Below are 20,047 nucleotides of genomic sequence, written 5' to 3'. Positions count from 1 at the left end.
TTTTTTAAAGTGATTTACACTGATATTTTAGCATCCCTGTCCTAATTGTTGTTTCCTAATCCTCGCAAGAAATTGACAATCTTAGTTAATAAAATCCCTTGTTACATAAACTAACATCTTCGTGGTGCTATATTTTAAATATGGGCACAGTGTCCCAAAATTCAATTCTCCAGCATCTCCAAAGGGTCATCAAAGCAGACAATACTGATCTTGATAGACCAATAGTCTGACTCTATATAAGGCAACTTCATGTGTTCAGTGTACATTATAGTAGACTTTTCACTAGAAAACTTGCTGGTAAGAGTTAAGCAAGGTGACCAAATAGTAGGTGGGAACAGCAGAATATGAATTAGAAATGAGAGGGTGTTCCCGTACAAAAATGATTGCTTCACTTGCTAAAATGTCCAGATACCAATATGTATTTTTTTAAAGTTGGTCCCAATATACTGTTTCATTTTTGTATAGTCTCGAAATGGGAGTGTCTCAGTAGAAATCAAATTGCTAGACTGGAGAGTATTTTGGACTGCAGCAGAGGGGCGAGGGGGTGGGTAGCAAGAAAGTTGTATTTCACAAATGAAAATCCTTCCAGCCACAGAATCATTCTGGTAGATCCAATCCTATGTCCTTGTAACCCAGCTCCTCTCTTGTTCCTGCTGACCAAATGCAGCAAATGAACTCTTACACTTCAAAATTTAATGAGATCTTTATGGCCCCTGTGCCAGGAAACCAGTAGGTACATGGATAGTTGAGTCCTATTTATACTATTTCATTTTTGTATAAACTTGCTGGTATAGATAATTGAGTCAGTTCTGCAGTGTTATAAAATCTTGGATAAATCTTTGATTGCTGGCAACACAAGCACATGTTCAAGTTACTTGAGAAGTAATGAGCTATTCTTTTCTAAATATGGCAGTTGGAGAAACCTAGGCTTTGTGCACTATTGCCACTGAGATTTCTGAACCTTCTTCAGGGTAAAGAGGAAAGGTGTCCCAACAGTAGTTCATGATGGCTCTTTCTAAATTTATGGTACTCATCCTTTCTTACTGGTAACATACAGTTCTAATCTTTAGACAATCTCAATGATCCTCCAGTTTTAACTACATCAATAGCTGATGTGTAAGACCATGTGTTGTGTGTTCCATACCAAATTGTATCCTGTGTCGTCATGAGTTACTTGGCTATCAGCACAATCATATGCATATTTATTTGGAAGTATGTATCGTGGTGGCTACCTTTTTCCTTCATCTGATGCATGGTAATGAGATCTTTAGTAATGAAACAATTGGGGGGGGGTGTCCCATTTTGTGCTTGAAAAGTTTCTAAAATCAGTGAATCAATGCTACAAAGTCAGTCTTCAATAAACTCTTTTAAAGGATAGTGTATAACTGCTCTCCTTTTGTGTGGGAGAGAGGACTCTAATAAGATAGTACACATAGGCAATTTTCTGTTTTGTATTTCAAGCTAAAAGATGTGCAGCTGAATGTAACTTGCTAGAGTACTGTATGACCTTAAGCCCTATGCAGCCCAATCCTATGCATGTTGACTTGGAAGTAAGCTTCACTGAGTTCAGTGGAACTTGCCCCCAAATGAGAATGGATGAAGTTGCAGCCTTAGTCGCAGTTGGAATTCATGCAATTTAAGGAAGACATCCTTCCTGTTGAGTCGTGGAGGCACTAAAGCAATGTACCTCTGCACAGGTGTTTACATAGGCTACACAGGGAAGTAGGGGTTTAGTTGCATAGTTTGCAGAGGAAGTATGTATGACTTCCAGTGTGGAATAGTATGTTTCCCTTTCTTAAGTTTGCCTCCATATAGCTTGATCCTGGGCAATAGCAGCAAGGTAAAAATGTCCCTTACAAGTGTGGCTCAAGGTTTACCCAGCTGGATGTTTGGAGACAAAGCCTGTTAGTCATTTTGTGTGGATGGAGCAGTGCAAATCTTCAAAAAAAGTGATTGTGGAAAACGTCACTTGGTCTTGAAATCTGTGACACTTCATGTTCACTGCCTGTGTTACAGCTTGCTGCTTAATATCCGATATATATCCAGCATTTTTTAGTTAGCTCAATATGTTATCTATGCAAAATTCTTAACCCTGTGTCAGAGCTTGTCTACATTCAAATCAGTACTACTCACAAATATTTACATGACTGGTTCACAGTACTTGTACCATTTGTGTACATCATGAGCTTGTATTGCCAAAGTGAGAACTGTCTCGTTGGGCGGGGGTGGGGGGAGGTGTTCCTGTGATAAATGGTTTTGCAACAAGGTACGTGTGCATTGTTTTCCCCCTGCTGTGAAGGGGTTTGAGTGCCCATATAATCTACATCTGTTGTTAATAGATATACCAACCAGCTTGCTGTATGGTTTTCTTTTGTGTCAACCAAGAAAGGAAACAGCACCCAGCATTTTGTATTTATCACAACATACTTTTAATTGTTAAACTTCAGTGAGGACCTCCCACCCCCTGCAGAGCGATGCAAGCGCAACTCCCTGTGTTGTCTTGACTGATTTTTCCAGGTGCTTTTTCTGGACAGTTGCTACAGCTCAGCCAAGACAAATCAGCTTCAGCTAAGCACAGTTGGGTACTGGGAAGTGTAGACAAGCCTGAGTCCTGCCTTGCACACAAATGTCTGATACCCATCTTGCCTTCAAAGGTGCATGTTTGTTGTCATGTACATGTTATGAAAGCTTTATGTGTATTAGAAAATGTCTTTCTGAGGGATTGCTATTTACTGTATGTGTATGTTGCCTTTAAAACAAAAAAGTTAATATACTATTATAAAAGTAATCATTAAAAGAAATAGCCATTGCTTGTTTCTCAGTACTTGCTAGTGTTGTCTTTAGACTATCTGTATGTAGTAGCACAAAAAGCAAATTAATGCTATGTGGCTTTACTTTAACTTTGCCTCAGGCCTGAATTACATTGAAGCAGGCATGATCTGATCTCCCAGTCTCACCTTACTTGTACGTCTCAAAGCAGCTGCTGGGGCCTCTGATATTAATGGAATCAGTCATAGCGGAGATTTTTAACCTCCCCCCCCCATTGCAGTTTACATCATGTTTACACTTAATTGCATACCTGCTATTGCTTCCAGAACAGGAGTGAACAATTCCTGTCCAGCTCTAATATCCTCAATGGTGTGGATTCAGTATAGGAAAGGGGATAGCGTGCCACACTGGGACACCAGAAACCTGGTGTCAGGCACATTCAACCATGAAGCTCCCTAGGGCTGACCTTCACCTAGTCATAACCAGCTTAACCCTCCTCACAGAACAGATGCCATAATGCACACAGTTCTCCCTTTACCCCATTTTAGTAAGTTCTTTGGAGAAAGGCAGATAAAAATGTAATACATGCAGTATTGAAACACCTCAGGATCGTCTGGAGTTGCCTGGAATCTTTTTAAATGGCCACTCTGTCACCCTAGCATCTATCTTTTGATCACTCACCACCTACATTCACGAGAACGGGTTATACAAGTTTATGGTGAAGTATTGGAGGTCTCTTCAGATGCTTTTATAACAATATGGGATGTACTTATGAGGTAAATTTAGTCCCCCTTTTTCTAAATGTTCAACTGGACAGACGAGACATGAGTGAAGGCAAAACAACGTATTTTATTCAACAGGAAAGAAAGATACTCAACACAGTGTTAGGTGTGGAGTGTTTCAGCTTAAATGAATAAACTGATTCAACTGCAACCCAGCAGTTACCTTTCCCTCTATGATGGATACCCTCCCCACTTCAGTCCCCTACTCTGAGGCAGATTTTCCCACCAAAATCCAAGTTTGCCTGCTTTGGCTAAGCAGCCCCAAGTAGCGTGTCTCTATTTGTGGTTTTAAAGTTTTTGTGTCTCATCCTGATAAGCAGTTATAATTTTGGCTTTTAGCCCAGCTCAGAAACTCGATGGGAGAAAAGCAGGGGCCCTCTTCCTCTGTGTAGGAAATGGCACTGGAGACTGTACAACATTCAAAAGAAACATCAAAGTTGAAGGTTTACCATTTTACCTCTCAGTCTCTGGTTCTTAGAAACTGCTTCTGACTTTTACCTTGTTGCTTATTTATCACCTAAAAATAAGCTTTCTTCCCTAAGCCTATCCACCCTACCTAAAAAAGCCAAATTAAAAATCCTGGATAATCTGACACTCTTAACCTGAGCCTCCAAATCCCTATCAGAGAAGGTTTTCCTTGCTAAACTGAGGTTTGCTCCTTCCCTCGCCCCCATCTAGTAGAGTTTCATGGGCTCTGACTGGCTGACAAATACTTTAATTTGCATGAGGCTCAAAATCATAAGGATTAGTTCAGGACACAGAAGGAGGGACAGGACTTTTGACGATAACTGCCACCACACATTTAATGCTTTAATAGCAAGTAACAACTTTCTTGCAAGCAGAGTTGTTCAGAATAGGGTCATGCATTAAGTTCAACAGTTGAGCACTTAGCACTGGCTATGTAGAACACAACTGGTCTTGTTCATGTGTATCAATAGTCATGAGACATTTGACTAGGAAGTTTTTTGATACATAGAGTCTTGCAGTTTTTACTGCTAACAATGCTGTGAGAGAAATCACTTTCTACCAGAGCAACTGAGTGTTAAAAACAGTTGGGAGGCAAAAGATTTGTGATTAGGATTTTCTCCAGTTTTTAGAAAATCTGCAGTACCAGGCAGCAGCTTCAAAGATTACAAAAAGATCACTGGGAAAAATAAACCGTTTAACCTTTCCTTCCGTGCTGCTTCTACAATGTAAAGCACTCCTCTAAAGCTGGAATTAGTCCTATATAATGGAAAAACAGATTTGAGCAATTTTACCTGTCTTTTCTACCACCTTGTGCTAATTGCAAAGCAGTTAATGGGCTGAACACAATTTGACATGACATATTAAACAATGTCAAAACTGCTCAGTAGAAGTATACCTACAGCAACAGACAGTACACGGTAGTATAGTCTACAGTCCCTATCCCTTTATTAAAGCATCTCTCAGAACCATTTCCTTAATGCACAGCCTTATGGTGTTAGACAGAAAGCATTTCTGTTCTGCATTTTAAACTTTCCCAATCCACTCTGTTCCATGGTCATCTTTGTTTGAGAACCCAAGACAAAGAGATTAGCACCCACTCCCTTTGATTGCCTTAAGGGATTATGTTCCAAACAATCTACAAAAGCAGCGGGAAATTGAATGAATTAACACAATTTTGTTTCTGCTGACAAATCACGAAACCTAGCAGAAAAGCCATTAAATATACGATAAAAGTCCAGTGTCCACAGGAAATGCTTTTCCGTAGCAGTAGTGACTCTGTCTTTAGTCTACAAGGTCAGCGGGAGTAGTGTGCTTCTGGAACTTACTCTGATCCAAAACCATAAGTATTTTGCAATTAATTAACGCTCATTCAGCACAACTGCATCCAATGCCACATATTGTTGCCCATTGCCACCTGACACACAAATGGGGATGGGAACAACCTCTTTCTTTCTATCTTTCTTCTTTGGGACTGACAAGTTTTCGCACACCAGAAATTCCCTTGTATGGATGGAGTTTTTTAAATAGGGATTGAATTCAGTTTTTTCTTTCATACTTGTCTGATCTTGTGTCTCCTCATCTTTAGAACTTGAATTCTGACAATGTTCCAATAAGCTTTCTTCTGATCTTTGTAAAGGCTGCCGTTGGATCATCAGAGCTGGAAGTAGTTGATTCCTGAAATGTTGACCAGTGGAGGGTACTGTTTGCGGGAGAAATTGTATAGCTTTGTGTTCTTCACTGCATGAAACCTCACAACTGCTAACAGCATCTTCTGTAGTGACGTTTGACTGCTTCAAGCAATACTCAAGATTCAACAGCTGACATTCATCATTATCCTCTACTTTCAAAGTACTGATTACCTCAGGAATAACTGTGTTATCTTCAGACTGAGGCTCTTTCAACGGCTTTTCCTGTTGGGGGAGAAAGGGAAAGAAATTCTATGAAGCAGTAAGTTCAAACTTCTACTAAGTTCCACACGAGTGAAAAACTAAACTAACAGCTATTATTTCAATTTGTGTATATAAGAAAGTATATGTATGTGGTTAAAAACTTTTTTAAAACTCTTTCAAAAATAATTTTTTTTAAAAAAAATTGTATGTATAAATTACACATTGGAATCATCAAGCTACAAAACCACGAGCCTGTACATAAAGAGCTCTCCATCTATTCACAACTAATCTTTGTTTCATGTTTTCAGGAAGACAAATATTGTTTGCATTAGCTTGTGACAAATGTAATCTAAATATACAGCCTCCATCCCATCAGCTAGCTCACGCCCAGCAAAATTGTTCAACGTGGTTCGGTCACTGGTCTCCCTCCCAGGGGGAATCCGTCAAATTCAGAATTTGGACATTAGATGTGAGGCTTTTGGGAGCTTTTTTGCTGATAAAATTTTGTCTCTCCACCATGACTTGCCAGCCACAGTTGATACAGTAAAGGAACTAGAGACCCCTTGGCTGTCTTTGGGGTCAATATTTGATCAGTTCAGTCCGAGATTGACAGGACCCTGCAATCAGTTAGGTGCACCACGTGTCCCCTGGACCCATGCCCATCGTGGCTGGTAAAGGCCAGTGCCGATGGTCTACGGTCTTCATTGGACGCCATTGTTAACACGTTCTTGGGCACCAGGGGTTTTCCTGGGCCATTAAAGGAAGCCGTAGTGAGACCTCTCTTGAAGAAACCATCACTGGAGCCGACCTTCCTGGTCAATTACTGTCCAGTTTTGAACCTCCCGTTTCTGGGAAAGGTGATTAAGCAGGTGGCAGTGGAACAGATACAGGGTTTCCTGAAGGATGTCTCAGCCCTAGATCCCTTTCAGTCCAGGTTCCGGCCAGGACATGGGACGGAGACACTGCTGGTCGCCCTCACGGACGACCTTTGCAGACATCTGAATTGAGACGGTTTGGTGCTGTTGATATTACTGGATTTGTCAGCAGCATTCGACACAGTCGATTACGATCTTCTGACACTGCCTCGCCAATGTGGGGATACGAGGGACTGCCTTACAGTGGCTTGTCTCTTTTATCCACGGTTGGGGACAGAGGGTGGCGCTTGAGGAGAAATTGTCATCTTGTCACCAATTGGTGTACGGGGTACCGCAGAGGCCAATACTCTCCCCTTTATTGTTTAACATCTATATGTGCCCCCTTGCCCAGTTGGTGCTATATCTAGTTGTACTACTGTATTGTTCGTTAATAGTTGTATTGCTGCCGCCAGACAAAGAGTGCTGCTATTTTTATATGATGTTTCAATGTTTTAATATGGAACGTTTTAAAATGATTTTAAGGTTGTTATCCGCCCTGAGCCGGCTTGCGGGGAGGGCAGAATACAAATATGATATAAATAAATAAGAGACAGCTCATGCCAGTGCTGTGATTTGACATGCTCTTGTCCCCTCCTTGGTCCTAAGATCAACAAATCAAACATCAGCCTCTCATCTTTTTAGCCTGCAGGCGGTCTCCTGCTACCACTGTGGTTTGTCCTTGGACTACAGAAACAGTGGAGGGCACCAGTAATAATAGCTTAGCTTAAGAGTATTTGATGCACTTCACTTATATGGAATTGGATCCAACCACTTTTTCTGCTGGTGAAAATGACAGAAGTGGCCTCCTTTGAACACCCCAAAAAGCAATGTCGAGGATCATGGGTCCTGCATGGACAAAAGCCATGCGGGACAGGGGCTGTAGTAAGGACGAGAACAGAATGAATTGGTTGGATCCAGCCCATCCATACACACATACACACACAAACCAAGTTGCTTACCTGTTCGAGTGGTCAGTTGCACATTCACACTAACGAGTTTGGTACCTGTGCAGAGCTATGATCAAGAAACTTCTAGAGCTAGATTTGTGTTGTGAAAAGTGAAGAGCAACAAGAGGGTGAAATCATTCCTTCACTGAAGGGGGGCAATTTCATCCCCTGATCCCTCCACATTCAGCTAATCCTCCAAATAGATCTTGCAACCCCAGGAACCATCTTCCTGCAGGTAAGAAGGGGCTACAGGAACAGAGAGGAAGGCAGGAAGACTCTGTGTGCCTTCCATGCATAGCAGGTTGGATACAAGCCACTCTCTAACCCTTACACCAACCTTGTTATAAAAGTCACCGTTCTCCCCAATATGCAGCAAGTAGTAATGTGTGAATGTTAGTGGCTGCACAGTAGACTTTTGTCCACAGCCAATATGCTGAAGTGTAAAAAATGTTGAATAAATAATCTAGCAGCATGTACTTCAAAATCCCTGCTCAGCTACTCACTAATTGGATAGACACAGGACAACCTCACAATACAAATGAAAATTGTAAGGACTGCCTCACAAGGATATTCTGTAAAAAAAAAACCTATGTATAAATTAGAAATCTTTAAAATTCTTCTGTGTTAATGTTCTTACACATGCATATGCTTAATGTTCACAGGCACACACATCTAGGCTCAACGACCACTTCCCACCATGGGAAATTTTTCATATTGAAGTCCCTGGCAGTGCCACAGAAATGTAATCTAAAATTATTTCAAAATTCAGTCATTACCAGATTGTCTTGGCTCATCTCAGGCAATTTAGGATGTGGTATTTTCGGCCAGAAAATCCTTTTTAACCTGCAAAAAAACCCCAAGCAAACAAAATGTTTTAGCTAACTAAAATTAAAATTTGTTAGCAACTACAACTCATTGTTGACAAGGACAACCCATTTCTACTTTACAATAATAGAAGTATCTTGTCCCACACCATCATAAGAATTTCTGTTCACCAACAGCCTCTGGTTTTCCTTCAGTTTAGTTCTTCTGGTACATACTGGTACAAGAATGTTTTATTTACTGTGCTTACATATTACAGGATGCCTTATTTCCCTCCATTTTAAAGGAGTGATGTAAAACGAGATAGAAGAAATGCTTAATACACCATCTGACCTATATTTGGACTGCTTTGAACCAATTACAATGACAGACCTTAACAGGATCCTAGCATCTATGAAAGCCGCTGTGCACTTGATCCTTGCCCATCTTGGCTGTTAAAATCAAGTAAAGATCATATAAGTGAACCACTGAGATCTATTGTAAATCAGTTACTAACTCAGGGCACCTTCCCCCGGCCGCTCAAACAGGCAGTTATCCGCCCGCTAATTAAAAAGTCATCTCTAGACAAAGCTGATGTGGCCAATTACCGTCCAGTCTCTAATCTGCCCTTTCTGGGCAAAGTGACTGAGAGAGCAGTAGCTGACCAACTCCAGATCTTCTTGAAAAACTCTAGCGCTCTAGACCCTTTGCAGTCTGGATTCAGACCAGGGCATGGGACAGAGACAGCACTAATAGCATTAGTGGATGATCTCCGTCTAAATATAGACAAAGGCCATGCCTCCCTATTGCTCCTCCTGGATCTGTCTGCAGCCTTTGACACAGTAGACCATGCCATCCTGTTCAGGCATCTAGAAACAGAAGTGGGCACCAAAGGATGTGCCCTGGACTGGTTTATATCATTTCTCATGGAACAGACTCAAAGGGTTGCCATCGGAGATCAGCTATCTCCAGAATGGGAACTATCTTATGGGGTCCTGCAGGGCGCGATCTTAACTCCCATGTTATTCAACCTCTACATAAAACCTTAAGGAGAACTTATTCGCAGCTATGGAGTGGGATGTCATCAATATGCAGATGATACCCAACTCTATATCTCACTATCCAGGTCCCCACAGGATGCAGTAGAAACCTTAGATCGCTGCTGGACAGCCGTAGTAAAATGGCTGAAAAATAACAAATTAAAATTGAGCCCAGACAAGATTGAAGTGATGCTCGTTGGGAAGTCAGAGATCTTGAAGGACATTGTATTTCCCACCTTTGATGGAGTTTGTTTGACCCTTGCAGACTCAGTGAAGAGCCTAGGCGTTATACTGGATCCAGCAGTACTACTAGAAAAACAAGTTAAGATAGCTGCAAAAAACACTTACTACAATCTCACTCTAGCCTGGAAAATGGCTTCTTATCTCAACACGGTCGACCTGGCCACCTGGATCCATGTTATGGTAACATCAAAACTTGACTATTGTCATGCATTATACATTGGTCTTCCACCTAAGTTAACTAGGAGGCTCCAATTGGTGCAAAATGCTGCGGCTCAACTATTATCAGGAGCAAGCAGGAGCTTGAACATCACTCCCATCCTACAGTCGCTCCATTGGCTACCTATCAGTTACCATGCTCAGTTCAAGGTAATGGTTATTACATACAAAGCCCTTCACGGCCTTGGGCCAGCATACCTATGGGACCGCCTTTCTCCCTATGTCCCTCCATGGCATCTTCGCTCATCTGAACAGGGTCTCTTGCAGGTGCCGGCCTGTACATGGGCAAAATCAACAGCAGCCCGTACATGGGCTTTCTCTTTGGTAGCCCCTACCCTATGGAATGGCCTGCTTGAGGAGGTCAGGAGAGCCCCCACCCTCCTGGCTTTCCACAAACAATGTAAAACTGAATTATTCAAAAAGGCCTTTTTTCTCAGCTAAGAGGGTGGTATTGTAGGAAAGGGATCCCAGATGTTTCACTAATGAGTTAGAAACCAGAGATTTTACCATTATGTTGCCTTACATATTATCTGTTGCTTTAAATACATACTCATATATCCTACCTGTGCTTTATGTTGTTCAGTGTAAGTCCTAGAATTGATTGTTCTGTTTTGGCAATTCCTCAACCCCACACTGGATCCTTGCTAATACTTGTAATCCTTGCTAATACTTGTAATCCTTGTAAACTTATATTCTTTTACCCCATGACATTGTTTATGGAAATGTTCTTGAAATTGTATTCATTTACCCCATGACATTGTTTATGGAAATGTTCTTGACACTGTATGGAAATGCCTGCCCTTGTCCTTGCCACTAATTGTACTAATCTCACACTATGTAATCCGCCTTGAGTCTCAGTGAGAAAGGCGGAAAATAAATAAAATAAATAAATAAATAATAAACATTTACTCACGTGTGTCTTTTCAGAGCCCACAATAACCCAAAAGTTAACAGGCACAGCATTAACATTCCAGCAATGACATTTATAAGGACTATTTCCACTAGACCTAAAAGAGGAGGAAGAAAAAGTGGGAAATAATAGCAAAACATCAATGCGACTCATCCAGAAGGTTCTGCATTTAGGACAGCAGTAAAAGGTGTAAGTCAATTAGTTCAGATTTCTTATTTCTACAGCAGAAACCTCTTAAGCTAAAACAAGAACGTTAATATAGATGATGTCTCCAATGAAAGCCACACAAACAGGTGACATTTGTGTTGTACCTACAACCAACTCATGTAAGAATTGTAGTACAACAATATTCATGTATTTGATGGCCCTGATGTTTTTCCCCCTCAAGTATATCGCAGATGTGCTTTTTACAATGATATACCTATTTCTAAGCGGGGCCATAGGAAGCGAATCTACAGATCCATAAAGTGAGGGAAAGATGGGAACATTTCTCTGCAAATATAAATAAAATCTAGGTTACCAAAAAAATCTGAAATCTAAAAAGAAATACATTACACAGTGTAAACCAATATGATAAGTGGTTGGGACATTCAATAAACAATATATTCAAATAAAAAATACAGTAAAAACTTGAAAACAAGCAGAACTCCAATATGGAGCTGAAACAAAACATAAGTAAATCAACACAACATATTAACGATGCGGGCAAACTATCCAGTAGGAGCATAATTACAGCAAAAGACAGTACACAGTACTATAGATCAAGATGGGTAGCTGCGTTAGTCTGACTGTAGCAGTAGAAAAGAGCAAGAGTCCAGTAGCACCTATAAGGCTCACTTCAGAAGTGAGCTGTGACTCATGAAAGCTCATAACCTACCACAAATTTTGTTAGTCTTAAAGGTGCTACTCTTTTCTTGCTCTTTTCTACTGCTGTAGTATAGGCAACAGTCCCTATCCCTTTACCAACACATTTTTCTGAGCCATTTCCTTACAGCACAGTTCTATTATCTGTGTTGAAACGCCTTTCTGACTCATTCTGTTTTGAATAGTTTGTGGAAAGCCAGGAGAGTGGGAGCTTTCCTGACTTTTTCAGGCAAGCTGTTCCATGAGATGGGGGCCATCACAGAGAATGTGCATGTACAGGCAGCTGTCGATTTTGGCCATTTGTACAGTGGCACCTGTAGGAGGCCTGTTCAGATGAGCAAAGGTGATGTGATGGGCATAATTAGAGAGGCAGTCCCATAGATATGAGAACCAAGACCATGATGGTTGGGAAGGAGAGAAGGAAGGAGGAAAGGGGGATAGGCTATGGGGGCTTTCAGGGAAGGAAAAGAAGAATAAGTGGGAGAGAAGTGAGATGATCCCTGTAAGTCTTTGCAGGTCTCCTGCTTGTGCTTCCATAATTCCATCACAGGCAATATAGGAGAAGCAAGCTCAAATGTATGTTTTCATGTTTTGCATAAAATATGGAAAACGTGAAATATGGAAAACATGAAAAAAATATGTTTTGCATAAAATATGGAGACAGACACGTTTTTTACTAGCATTCATCAGCCAGAGAAATTGTTCAGCAGCAGAGCTAATATTGCATGGTTTTCACTCAGTGTTGTAACTCACTATAAGAAACCAGCACTGCCTCCTCTAAGGCCTAATTCAGCATACATCAAAAATGGTCCATAAAGGGGAAAATAATGTGTACAGGAATAACATACTAAGTTGGCTGGTGCTGAAAGTGACAGCACTCCCATTGGTTCCGCCAGCAATTGTGCTTGCCATAACATGAGCTGTATACCTCACGTTAGCTCGCAACGACTTTAGTCGGTATTGCAGAACATTAGCATTCACCGTCTTCCCTAACAAGACAAAAAACTGGCATTAAATGTTAATTTAATCCAATACAGCACAAAATTTATGAAATTCCTATAAACCTGAAGAGAATCCCAACCATAAGAAAAAGCAGAAAGTCACATTTGCTACAAAGTTGCCCTTATACTACTAAGCAACAATAGAGGGCAGCATATGCTGCATAACACCACAGAACAATATTCTATATATTCACATACAATAGAAGCACTTTCAGTAAATTCTGTTCAGGTAGAATGCAAAATAATGTCTGCTGCTTTAAATACACACACACAAACACACACATTCAAATTATATATTAAATATAAACAGTAATAGACAACAAGAAGAGAAGCAGTAAGAAGATAATTATTCAAAACCTAATGTGATGTTATTACAATACTAATAAAAGCATTAGTATTATCTTAAATGACATCTCTCCATAGGTTCTTAACATTTGAAGATGATGAGATGTTGAATGTGAGTTGACAAAAGATATAATTAGATTACAAACCATAAAGTATTAGCACTTTTTTATAATCTAATTTGATGAGTTAATTTTACCATTTTCCAAAGACATTCACGCCATATGTTGAATATAAATTTTGTTTTAGATTTCCAGTGCTCAGATACAATGGATCATAGTGCTAGTAAAGCACTATGTTTTTAAAGTTTTGCATGCCATTTTTTTTTACTTTTCTCTGTAATAAAAATAACAGTAATTAAATAAATGTAATAAAGCCAATTTTGGTCTTGATTTCATTTGTATTATTTTGTTATTCTCTTTATATCAGTTGCCAGAAGGTATTTGTTTATTTGCGGCTCCAGAGCACATGTAAGTATGAACCTGTATCAGTACAGCATCTCCATTATTAAGAAAAGGATAAATTATAGATTTATAAATTATAGAATTTATAGATAAATTCATGTTTTACTGGTGTGACATGCCATTTGTAGTACAGTACCTTAAAGAGCCTTCCTCTTATTATTATGGAAATTAATTTTACAGGGTATATCTTCCAGATGGTTTCTCAAGCTTCAACTTTTATTTCTGAACCTAACACCCCTTTTTTTGGCACAATGCACTAGTTTTACCATAATTTTGATAAGCAGTGTATAAATGTTTGAAAATGTCCCTTTTGTGTGAGCAGAACTTGACTGAATCAGGAGTTCAAAACTTATTAGAAGACTCTTAAATTGTTATGTGATACAGAATGTGTGATAAAATTTGATGCATTTGGAGTTAGTTAATTTTAATATTTTGTAGTTTATCTTGTACATGGGTGCATGAAAAAGCTTGATCAGAAGGTGAAAAAATTGTCAATCTATATAGAATATGGGGTTCTCACTTTTGATACTGCTGATATTATTTGTCTTAATTATTAAAAAGTAGGTGACCTAGGAAAAGCATAAGGCAGGGTTGGGGGGAGGATAAACTTTTTTAAAAAAAATCCAAGACCTCCAAAGTAAGGAGTGTACTACCTCTGGTAAGATTTAGAATTTTGCATGCTCACTTCAAGCTCTGATGTAGGAATGGTAGTGCATATGTTTGTATTATCTTAGTAAAGAAAATGTAATTAGATCCAGAGGAATTAGCCGTGTTAGTCTGTAGTCGCAAAATAGTAAAGAGTCCAGTAGCACCTTTAAGGCTAACCAATTTTACTGTAGAATAAGCTTTTGAGAACCACAGTTCTCTTTGTCAGATGCATCTCTGGTTCTCGAAAGCTTATGTGACAATAAAGTTGGTTAGTCCTAAAGATGCTGTTGGACTCTACTATTTTGCGATAATTTAATTGAAACCCAACTTTTTTGTCCATTTTTGTGAAAAGATCATCAGTCTGCTTGATATGTGTAAAAATACATTTTAAAATCTTGGGTTCCCATATTTCTAATACTTTACTTTGAAGTAGATAAATTTCTCTAGCTTACGTTGCCATTTCTTTAAAATATTATGTGGAATTAAACTTGGTAAATTTGTGGCCAGGGGGAGCTATGTTTAAGTCAGATTGATATCTATACTGCAGTACAGACAATATGCCTTACCAAAATAATGTGTATTAATTCTATTGTTTTAAACATTTTTTGTTTAATTAAAATGTCTATGATATCTAAATCTCTTATGATAATTTCACCTCCCTTGACATTACTGAGGGCATCTACAATGTGTGCGCACGCACACGTGCACATGCATGCACATACGCACACACACTCACGGGATATTTGATCTACACTGGGAGAAAATATTGATGCTAATGCAAGCAGTTTATTTAAAAAACCAACACCTACCTCTGGGATTTTGGGATGTAAACTGATTTGTGTTAATTATACAGCACAAAGTCTAAGGGGGTGTGTTTTCGCAGGAAGACTGAGGAATGAGCAACTTTGTTTACAATGTGCATAATTTCCTTTGTGAAACTTCACATGCCCCCCCTCCATCATAATGCTGAATGACATAGCATGTGTCCTCAAGGAGCTGCATGCTAACACAATTTAAACCTAACACTCTTGAGCTGTTGTTTTCAAGCTGAATCAAAGCAAGCCATAATAGGAACACCGTAGTGGAACATCCTCAAGTGTACAAAACAGTTGTCCCCAAGTAATCCAACAGCCTGTTGTTCTAAACACTGACAAGCACCACCACAGGAGGTATATGAATTCCATTTCTGAAAATGTAGGGATGGGAAGGGCATCCACACACACAGCTTCTTCCCTGCTAAATATAGAGGAACAGATGTTTTTGACTAATAACTAGATTCTAGCTTTTAAAGCTGTGCTCCTTCAACTATCCATACCTCCCTATGGAGTGCCATCTCAAACTTTCAGGAACCACATACCAGAGTCAGAACATTCTTAACAGAACAGTGTTAGATGGCATACACATATTCTGCTTCATGCATGTATACATACCTAATTCTTCCCCACCTTCAGGTTTGTAAAATATAGTGTAGTTAATAATATCACCATTTGTTTTTGTTTTTTCAATTTCCTTCCACTTTATGGTAGCCTCATTTTTATCGACATTCTCTACTTCTGCATTAGGGCCATCTGAGGGGCCTAAATCAAGTACACACACACACAAAAAAACTTTTAAAAACTTGACCTATTTTAACATGCCATTCCTTTATTAAGGAATGGAGCTAAGTGCTTAGCTATTATAGCAAGACACATTTTCTATTCATCCATTACAGTAGAGGTTAAGCTGTCCTCATTCTTAGTCTATAGCAAGTCATGCTGATGCCCCATCTACCCTAGTTCAATCAGGCTGATGGGCAGACAAAAACTCAAAGACTCTTCTTTTCTCAGACATTTCAAACCCTAGTGACCTATGACCTCTTAACTAAAGATTTCACAGGTTAATTGAGGTTTCGTGCTATGCAAGGCAAGAGATCTACCACTGCACTAGATCTTACCAAAGTACTATCTTCCTGCAGTTAATCATGCACCTGCTCAGGCTGGGCAAACAATTCGTTCTGGACAAGTGGCTTGCCAGACCATATTGGTTTTAGCTACCTTTTGCACACCTGTACATAATGGTGGGCAAGCTGAGAACATGCTTTCTTGAGATGGTACATTTTGTACTTACTAGTTGCAAAGCTGCATGAACAATACCAGACAGTGGTTGCTGAGAGAAGCACTATTAGTGATCATATAAATATAGAAATAACCAACAAAAGAGTAGGTACTATTTCTTTGTATTACAGCTATTCCCTGATAATGAAGCTCCCAAACATATCATCATCATATCTACTTTGTAAACTTCTCTGAGTGGGCATTAAGTTGTCCTGGGAAGTATATAAATCGAATGTTGTTGTTGTTGTTGTTGTTATTATTGTTGTTGTTACTTCTGACCTGGGACCTAGAGTATAGATAAAAAAATCTACACAATTGGGACAGATACACGTGTGGGGGGAGGGTCTGCAAACCTGGGTTTGCTGAAGAATCTGAAATTTAAAAATTGGGGGTAAAAATAATAAAAGCAACATTTGTAACTTGGAATGCCACAGAGATTTCATACGACTATATATATACTGAGATCTCACTGGCAACTTTGAGGGCTGCTAGGCAACCACAACAATATTGCTGAAATAAAGCAATAAAGCTTCCAATCATGTCAGTCAAAGGCAGAGGAGAGAAAGTAAATAAGGAAGAAGATGAGAGGGAGGGAAGAAAGCAGGGAAAGAGGAGAGAAGAAAGAGAAGCTGTAAAAGGGAGACCAGAAAATGGTAGGCAGGTGGGTAGAGAGAAGGTAGAAGCTGCCATGAGGGAGGGAGGAGGGAGAGTGGAAGACAGAGGGCAGATAAAGGCGGGTGGAAAAAGGAAGCAGGAAAAGGTGAGAGGATAGGAGCTGCCAAAGGGGAAGAAAGGAAATTGTGTGGGAAGCAGATGAGATGCCCCCTACAAATCCTCATGCAGATTTTGTTAATAGAATGAATTCATTACAGAACTGTCATAGCCCAGTTGCTACTTAATACATACGTCCTTCCTTAAAGTAGGTCCTTATGGAACTTGGAGCTTTTATATAATCTTGGTACACAGGATAGACTGAGATGTTGTAACATTTATATTGTTTGAAGGTTCCTGAAGAGGAAAAAGAGACTCAGATGATCATGGCTTGTCCAGGATTTGTAGCAAGAACTTAGCATATGCACACTGCATATTATATATAGTCACATTATATATAAGCATCATGTACTCATATAGCAAGGAAAGATAGTAGAACAAAACACCAGAATCATCTTTTCACTCCATTAGGAGCTTCTGTTTAGGGTACCTTTCCCCCACCCTATTAAATAAAGCATCCATGATGTAGCTAGTCCAAATCAGCACTTTTGTACACTATTCCAAAATGATGCGGCATTTTGCACGCCACCCCGAAGTGTCAAAACCAAGTACAACCCCTTCTTAGTCATGGGGAAAATGTTGTTATGGACTCTAACCATCCTAAATAGGAAAAATTCTATCTACTCTCTGTCTTGATCAGTCAAACCCTGCTTCTACTTGAAACCATGAAAAATGATGGAAATACTCTTGGTAAGTATTGTAAGTATGACAAGTTTAATGCCTACCCTCGCTAGAAACTCAGTTTTATTTTCTTTTGAAGTATCATTCTCGCTTCCCTTTCTCTATACGCCAGCATGCTCAGTAAACTCTTGATAACTCGAAATGAACTCTTTGTGTTCTTTAAGGTGATACCCAATGTCCCAAGGAGTCTGGTCCTGTAATGATGGGAAAGAACTGCCTGCATCCCACTTCCTAAGGTATGCATCTTTATGTACTGAGCGCCAGTTTGGTGTAGTGGTTAAGAGTGGCAGGACTCTAATCTGGAGAGCCGGGTTTAATTCCCCACTCCTCCACTTGAAGGCAGCTGGGTGACCTTGGGTCAGGCACAGCTTCTAGGAGCTCTCTCAGCTCCACCCACCTCACAGGATGTTTGTTGTTGTGGGGATAATAATAACATACTTTGTAAACCACTCTGAATGGGTGTTAAGTTATCCTGAAGGATGACATATAAATCAAATGTTATGTTATTACTTTATTCCCCTTGAGGGGAGCTGACACCTGATGAAGAATCAGAATACATATAAAACATACCAAAGCAAACACAGAGTAACAAGTCTGCTGCAGCAATTCCAATGGGGTTCACACACCTGCCCCATCCATTATAGAACTTGCAAATCTGGAAGGGTCAATGTGGATGTGCACGCTTCTCTGTGCACATGCAGGATGGTGAAAGAGAGAAGTCAGAACAAGGGAGTCACATATGCAAAACAGCACATGTTGCAATCGGATAGAGGGTTAGGATAAGGCACTGAATGATTCCTCCCCGCTAGACTATTTTTCTTTCCAAAAAGAAACTCTAGGAAATTAAAACTGCTTCCCAAAAAAGTGTTTTTATTTCAGTATATAAGTGGACCAGTCTCCATGCTGCAAAAATACTCCAAACACTTATCTAACTGGTATCAACTTCTGGCTTTCCTCCAAGCAGCTAATAACAACAACGACAACGACAACGACAACAACGACATTCAATTTATATATCGCCCTTCAGGATAACTTAATGCCCACTCAAAGTGGTTTACAAAGTATACTATTATTATCCCCACAACAATCATCCTGTGAAGTGGGTGGGGCTAGGAGAGCTCTGGAAGAGCTGTGACTGACCCAAGGTCACCCAGCTGGCTTGAAGTGAAGGAGTGGGGAATTAAACCCGGTTCTCCTAATTAGAATCTCACTGCTTTTAACCACTACACCAAACTGGCTCTTAACCACTATACCAACCTGATGAAGAACTCTGTATCTGTCCCTATGATCAATGGTTTCCAAGCAAATATGCTACAGTAATTCAACCAACTTTAGTCTGAAAGACTCTAGCAGCAAAGAACAGCAGTGTATTCTTTGGAGCTTATTATTCAATTATACCCACAATCAGCACTAAGCACACAAATGCAGGGACTAAACCAGTAATTACTAAGTGAAAAATATCTCAGCATCATGTACATTTTTAATCAAAGAAAAGGACTAAGGCTGTCACAAAAAATTACACAGTAAATGAAATGTTTTCCACCCTACAGATATAACCAAGAATTAAAACTTACCTTTCTGAAATGACCACTTGGTGGCATTTCTTACATATTGCCATGATCTTTTATTTGCATCCATTTCTGACACATCATACCATTCTACAACATAGCTGTGTACATTTGAATCTAATGTTTTCCATTCCACAGTCATTTGTTCATTTAAAGCAGAAGCATTCAGCATATCAATTCTTGAATGATCTGAGAATAATTTGCAGAAGAAAAAAATAGGACTGTTGATTTTAACAGATGTCAGCATTTTGAATGTGATTTTTTAAAAAAATCTTGAATTGTTTTTTTTAATTTTATTGGTGAGTATACTTTTCAAATTCAATACATACATTCCCTCAATATCTAATTAACCCTATCCCCCACCCTTTTCCTCCCCCCTCTCTATCGACTTCCAACAGCTTTCCAACCCTTAACCCCTCTTATTACTTAATAAATCCCTTACTCTAAGCACATTCTAATTCCCCCCCCAGGTATTCTATCATATATATCAAATATCCTATCAATATAATATACTTCTATCAATTATGCTATCAAATATTCTATCAGTATAATATACATCTATCAGTTATACTATCAATATAGTATAGATCAATATAGCAGACCAGTATAATATAGTATAATATATAACAGAAGTCT

At 39.4% G+C, this 20,047-nt stretch overlaps 1 protein-coding gene across 1 annotated transcript in view; it reads right to left on the bottom strand.

Annotated features, from left to right (window-relative positions):
- Nucleotides 1–3,598: 3,598 nt before the first annotated feature.
- IL31RA (interleukin 31 receptor A) overlaps nucleotides 3,599–20,047 on the bottom strand; it is a 60,163-nt gene continuing 43,714 nt past the window's right edge. The window contains exons 10-16 of the mRNA XM_054986846.1: nucleotides 19,418–19,600; nucleotides 17,298–17,399; nucleotides 15,729–15,875; nucleotides 12,692–12,832; nucleotides 10,983–11,076; nucleotides 8,546–8,612; nucleotides 3,599–5,929 (exon numbers count right to left, since the gene is read on the bottom strand). Of these exons, the coding sequence (XP_054842821.1) occupies nucleotides 5,378–5,929; nucleotides 8,546–8,612; nucleotides 10,983–11,076; nucleotides 12,692–12,832; nucleotides 15,729–15,875; nucleotides 17,298–17,399; nucleotides 19,418–19,600 (1,286 nt within the window). The 3' untranslated portion in view covers nucleotides 3,599–5,377. The remainder of the gene's footprint in view (nucleotides 5,930–8,545; nucleotides 8,613–10,982; nucleotides 11,077–12,691; nucleotides 12,833–15,728; nucleotides 15,876–17,297; nucleotides 17,400–19,417; nucleotides 19,601–20,047) is intronic.

Source organism: Eublepharis macularius, chromosome 8 (genome assembly GCF_028583425.1).
Source record: "Eublepharis macularius isolate TG4126 chromosome 8, MPM_Emac_v1.0, whole genome shotgun sequence".
NCBI lineage: Eukaryota > Metazoa > Chordata > Lepidosauria > Squamata > Eublepharidae > Eublepharis > Eublepharis macularius.
The sequence above is the reverse complement of the archived record's forward strand: the minus strand, read 5'-3'. Positions and strand labels throughout refer to the sequence as shown.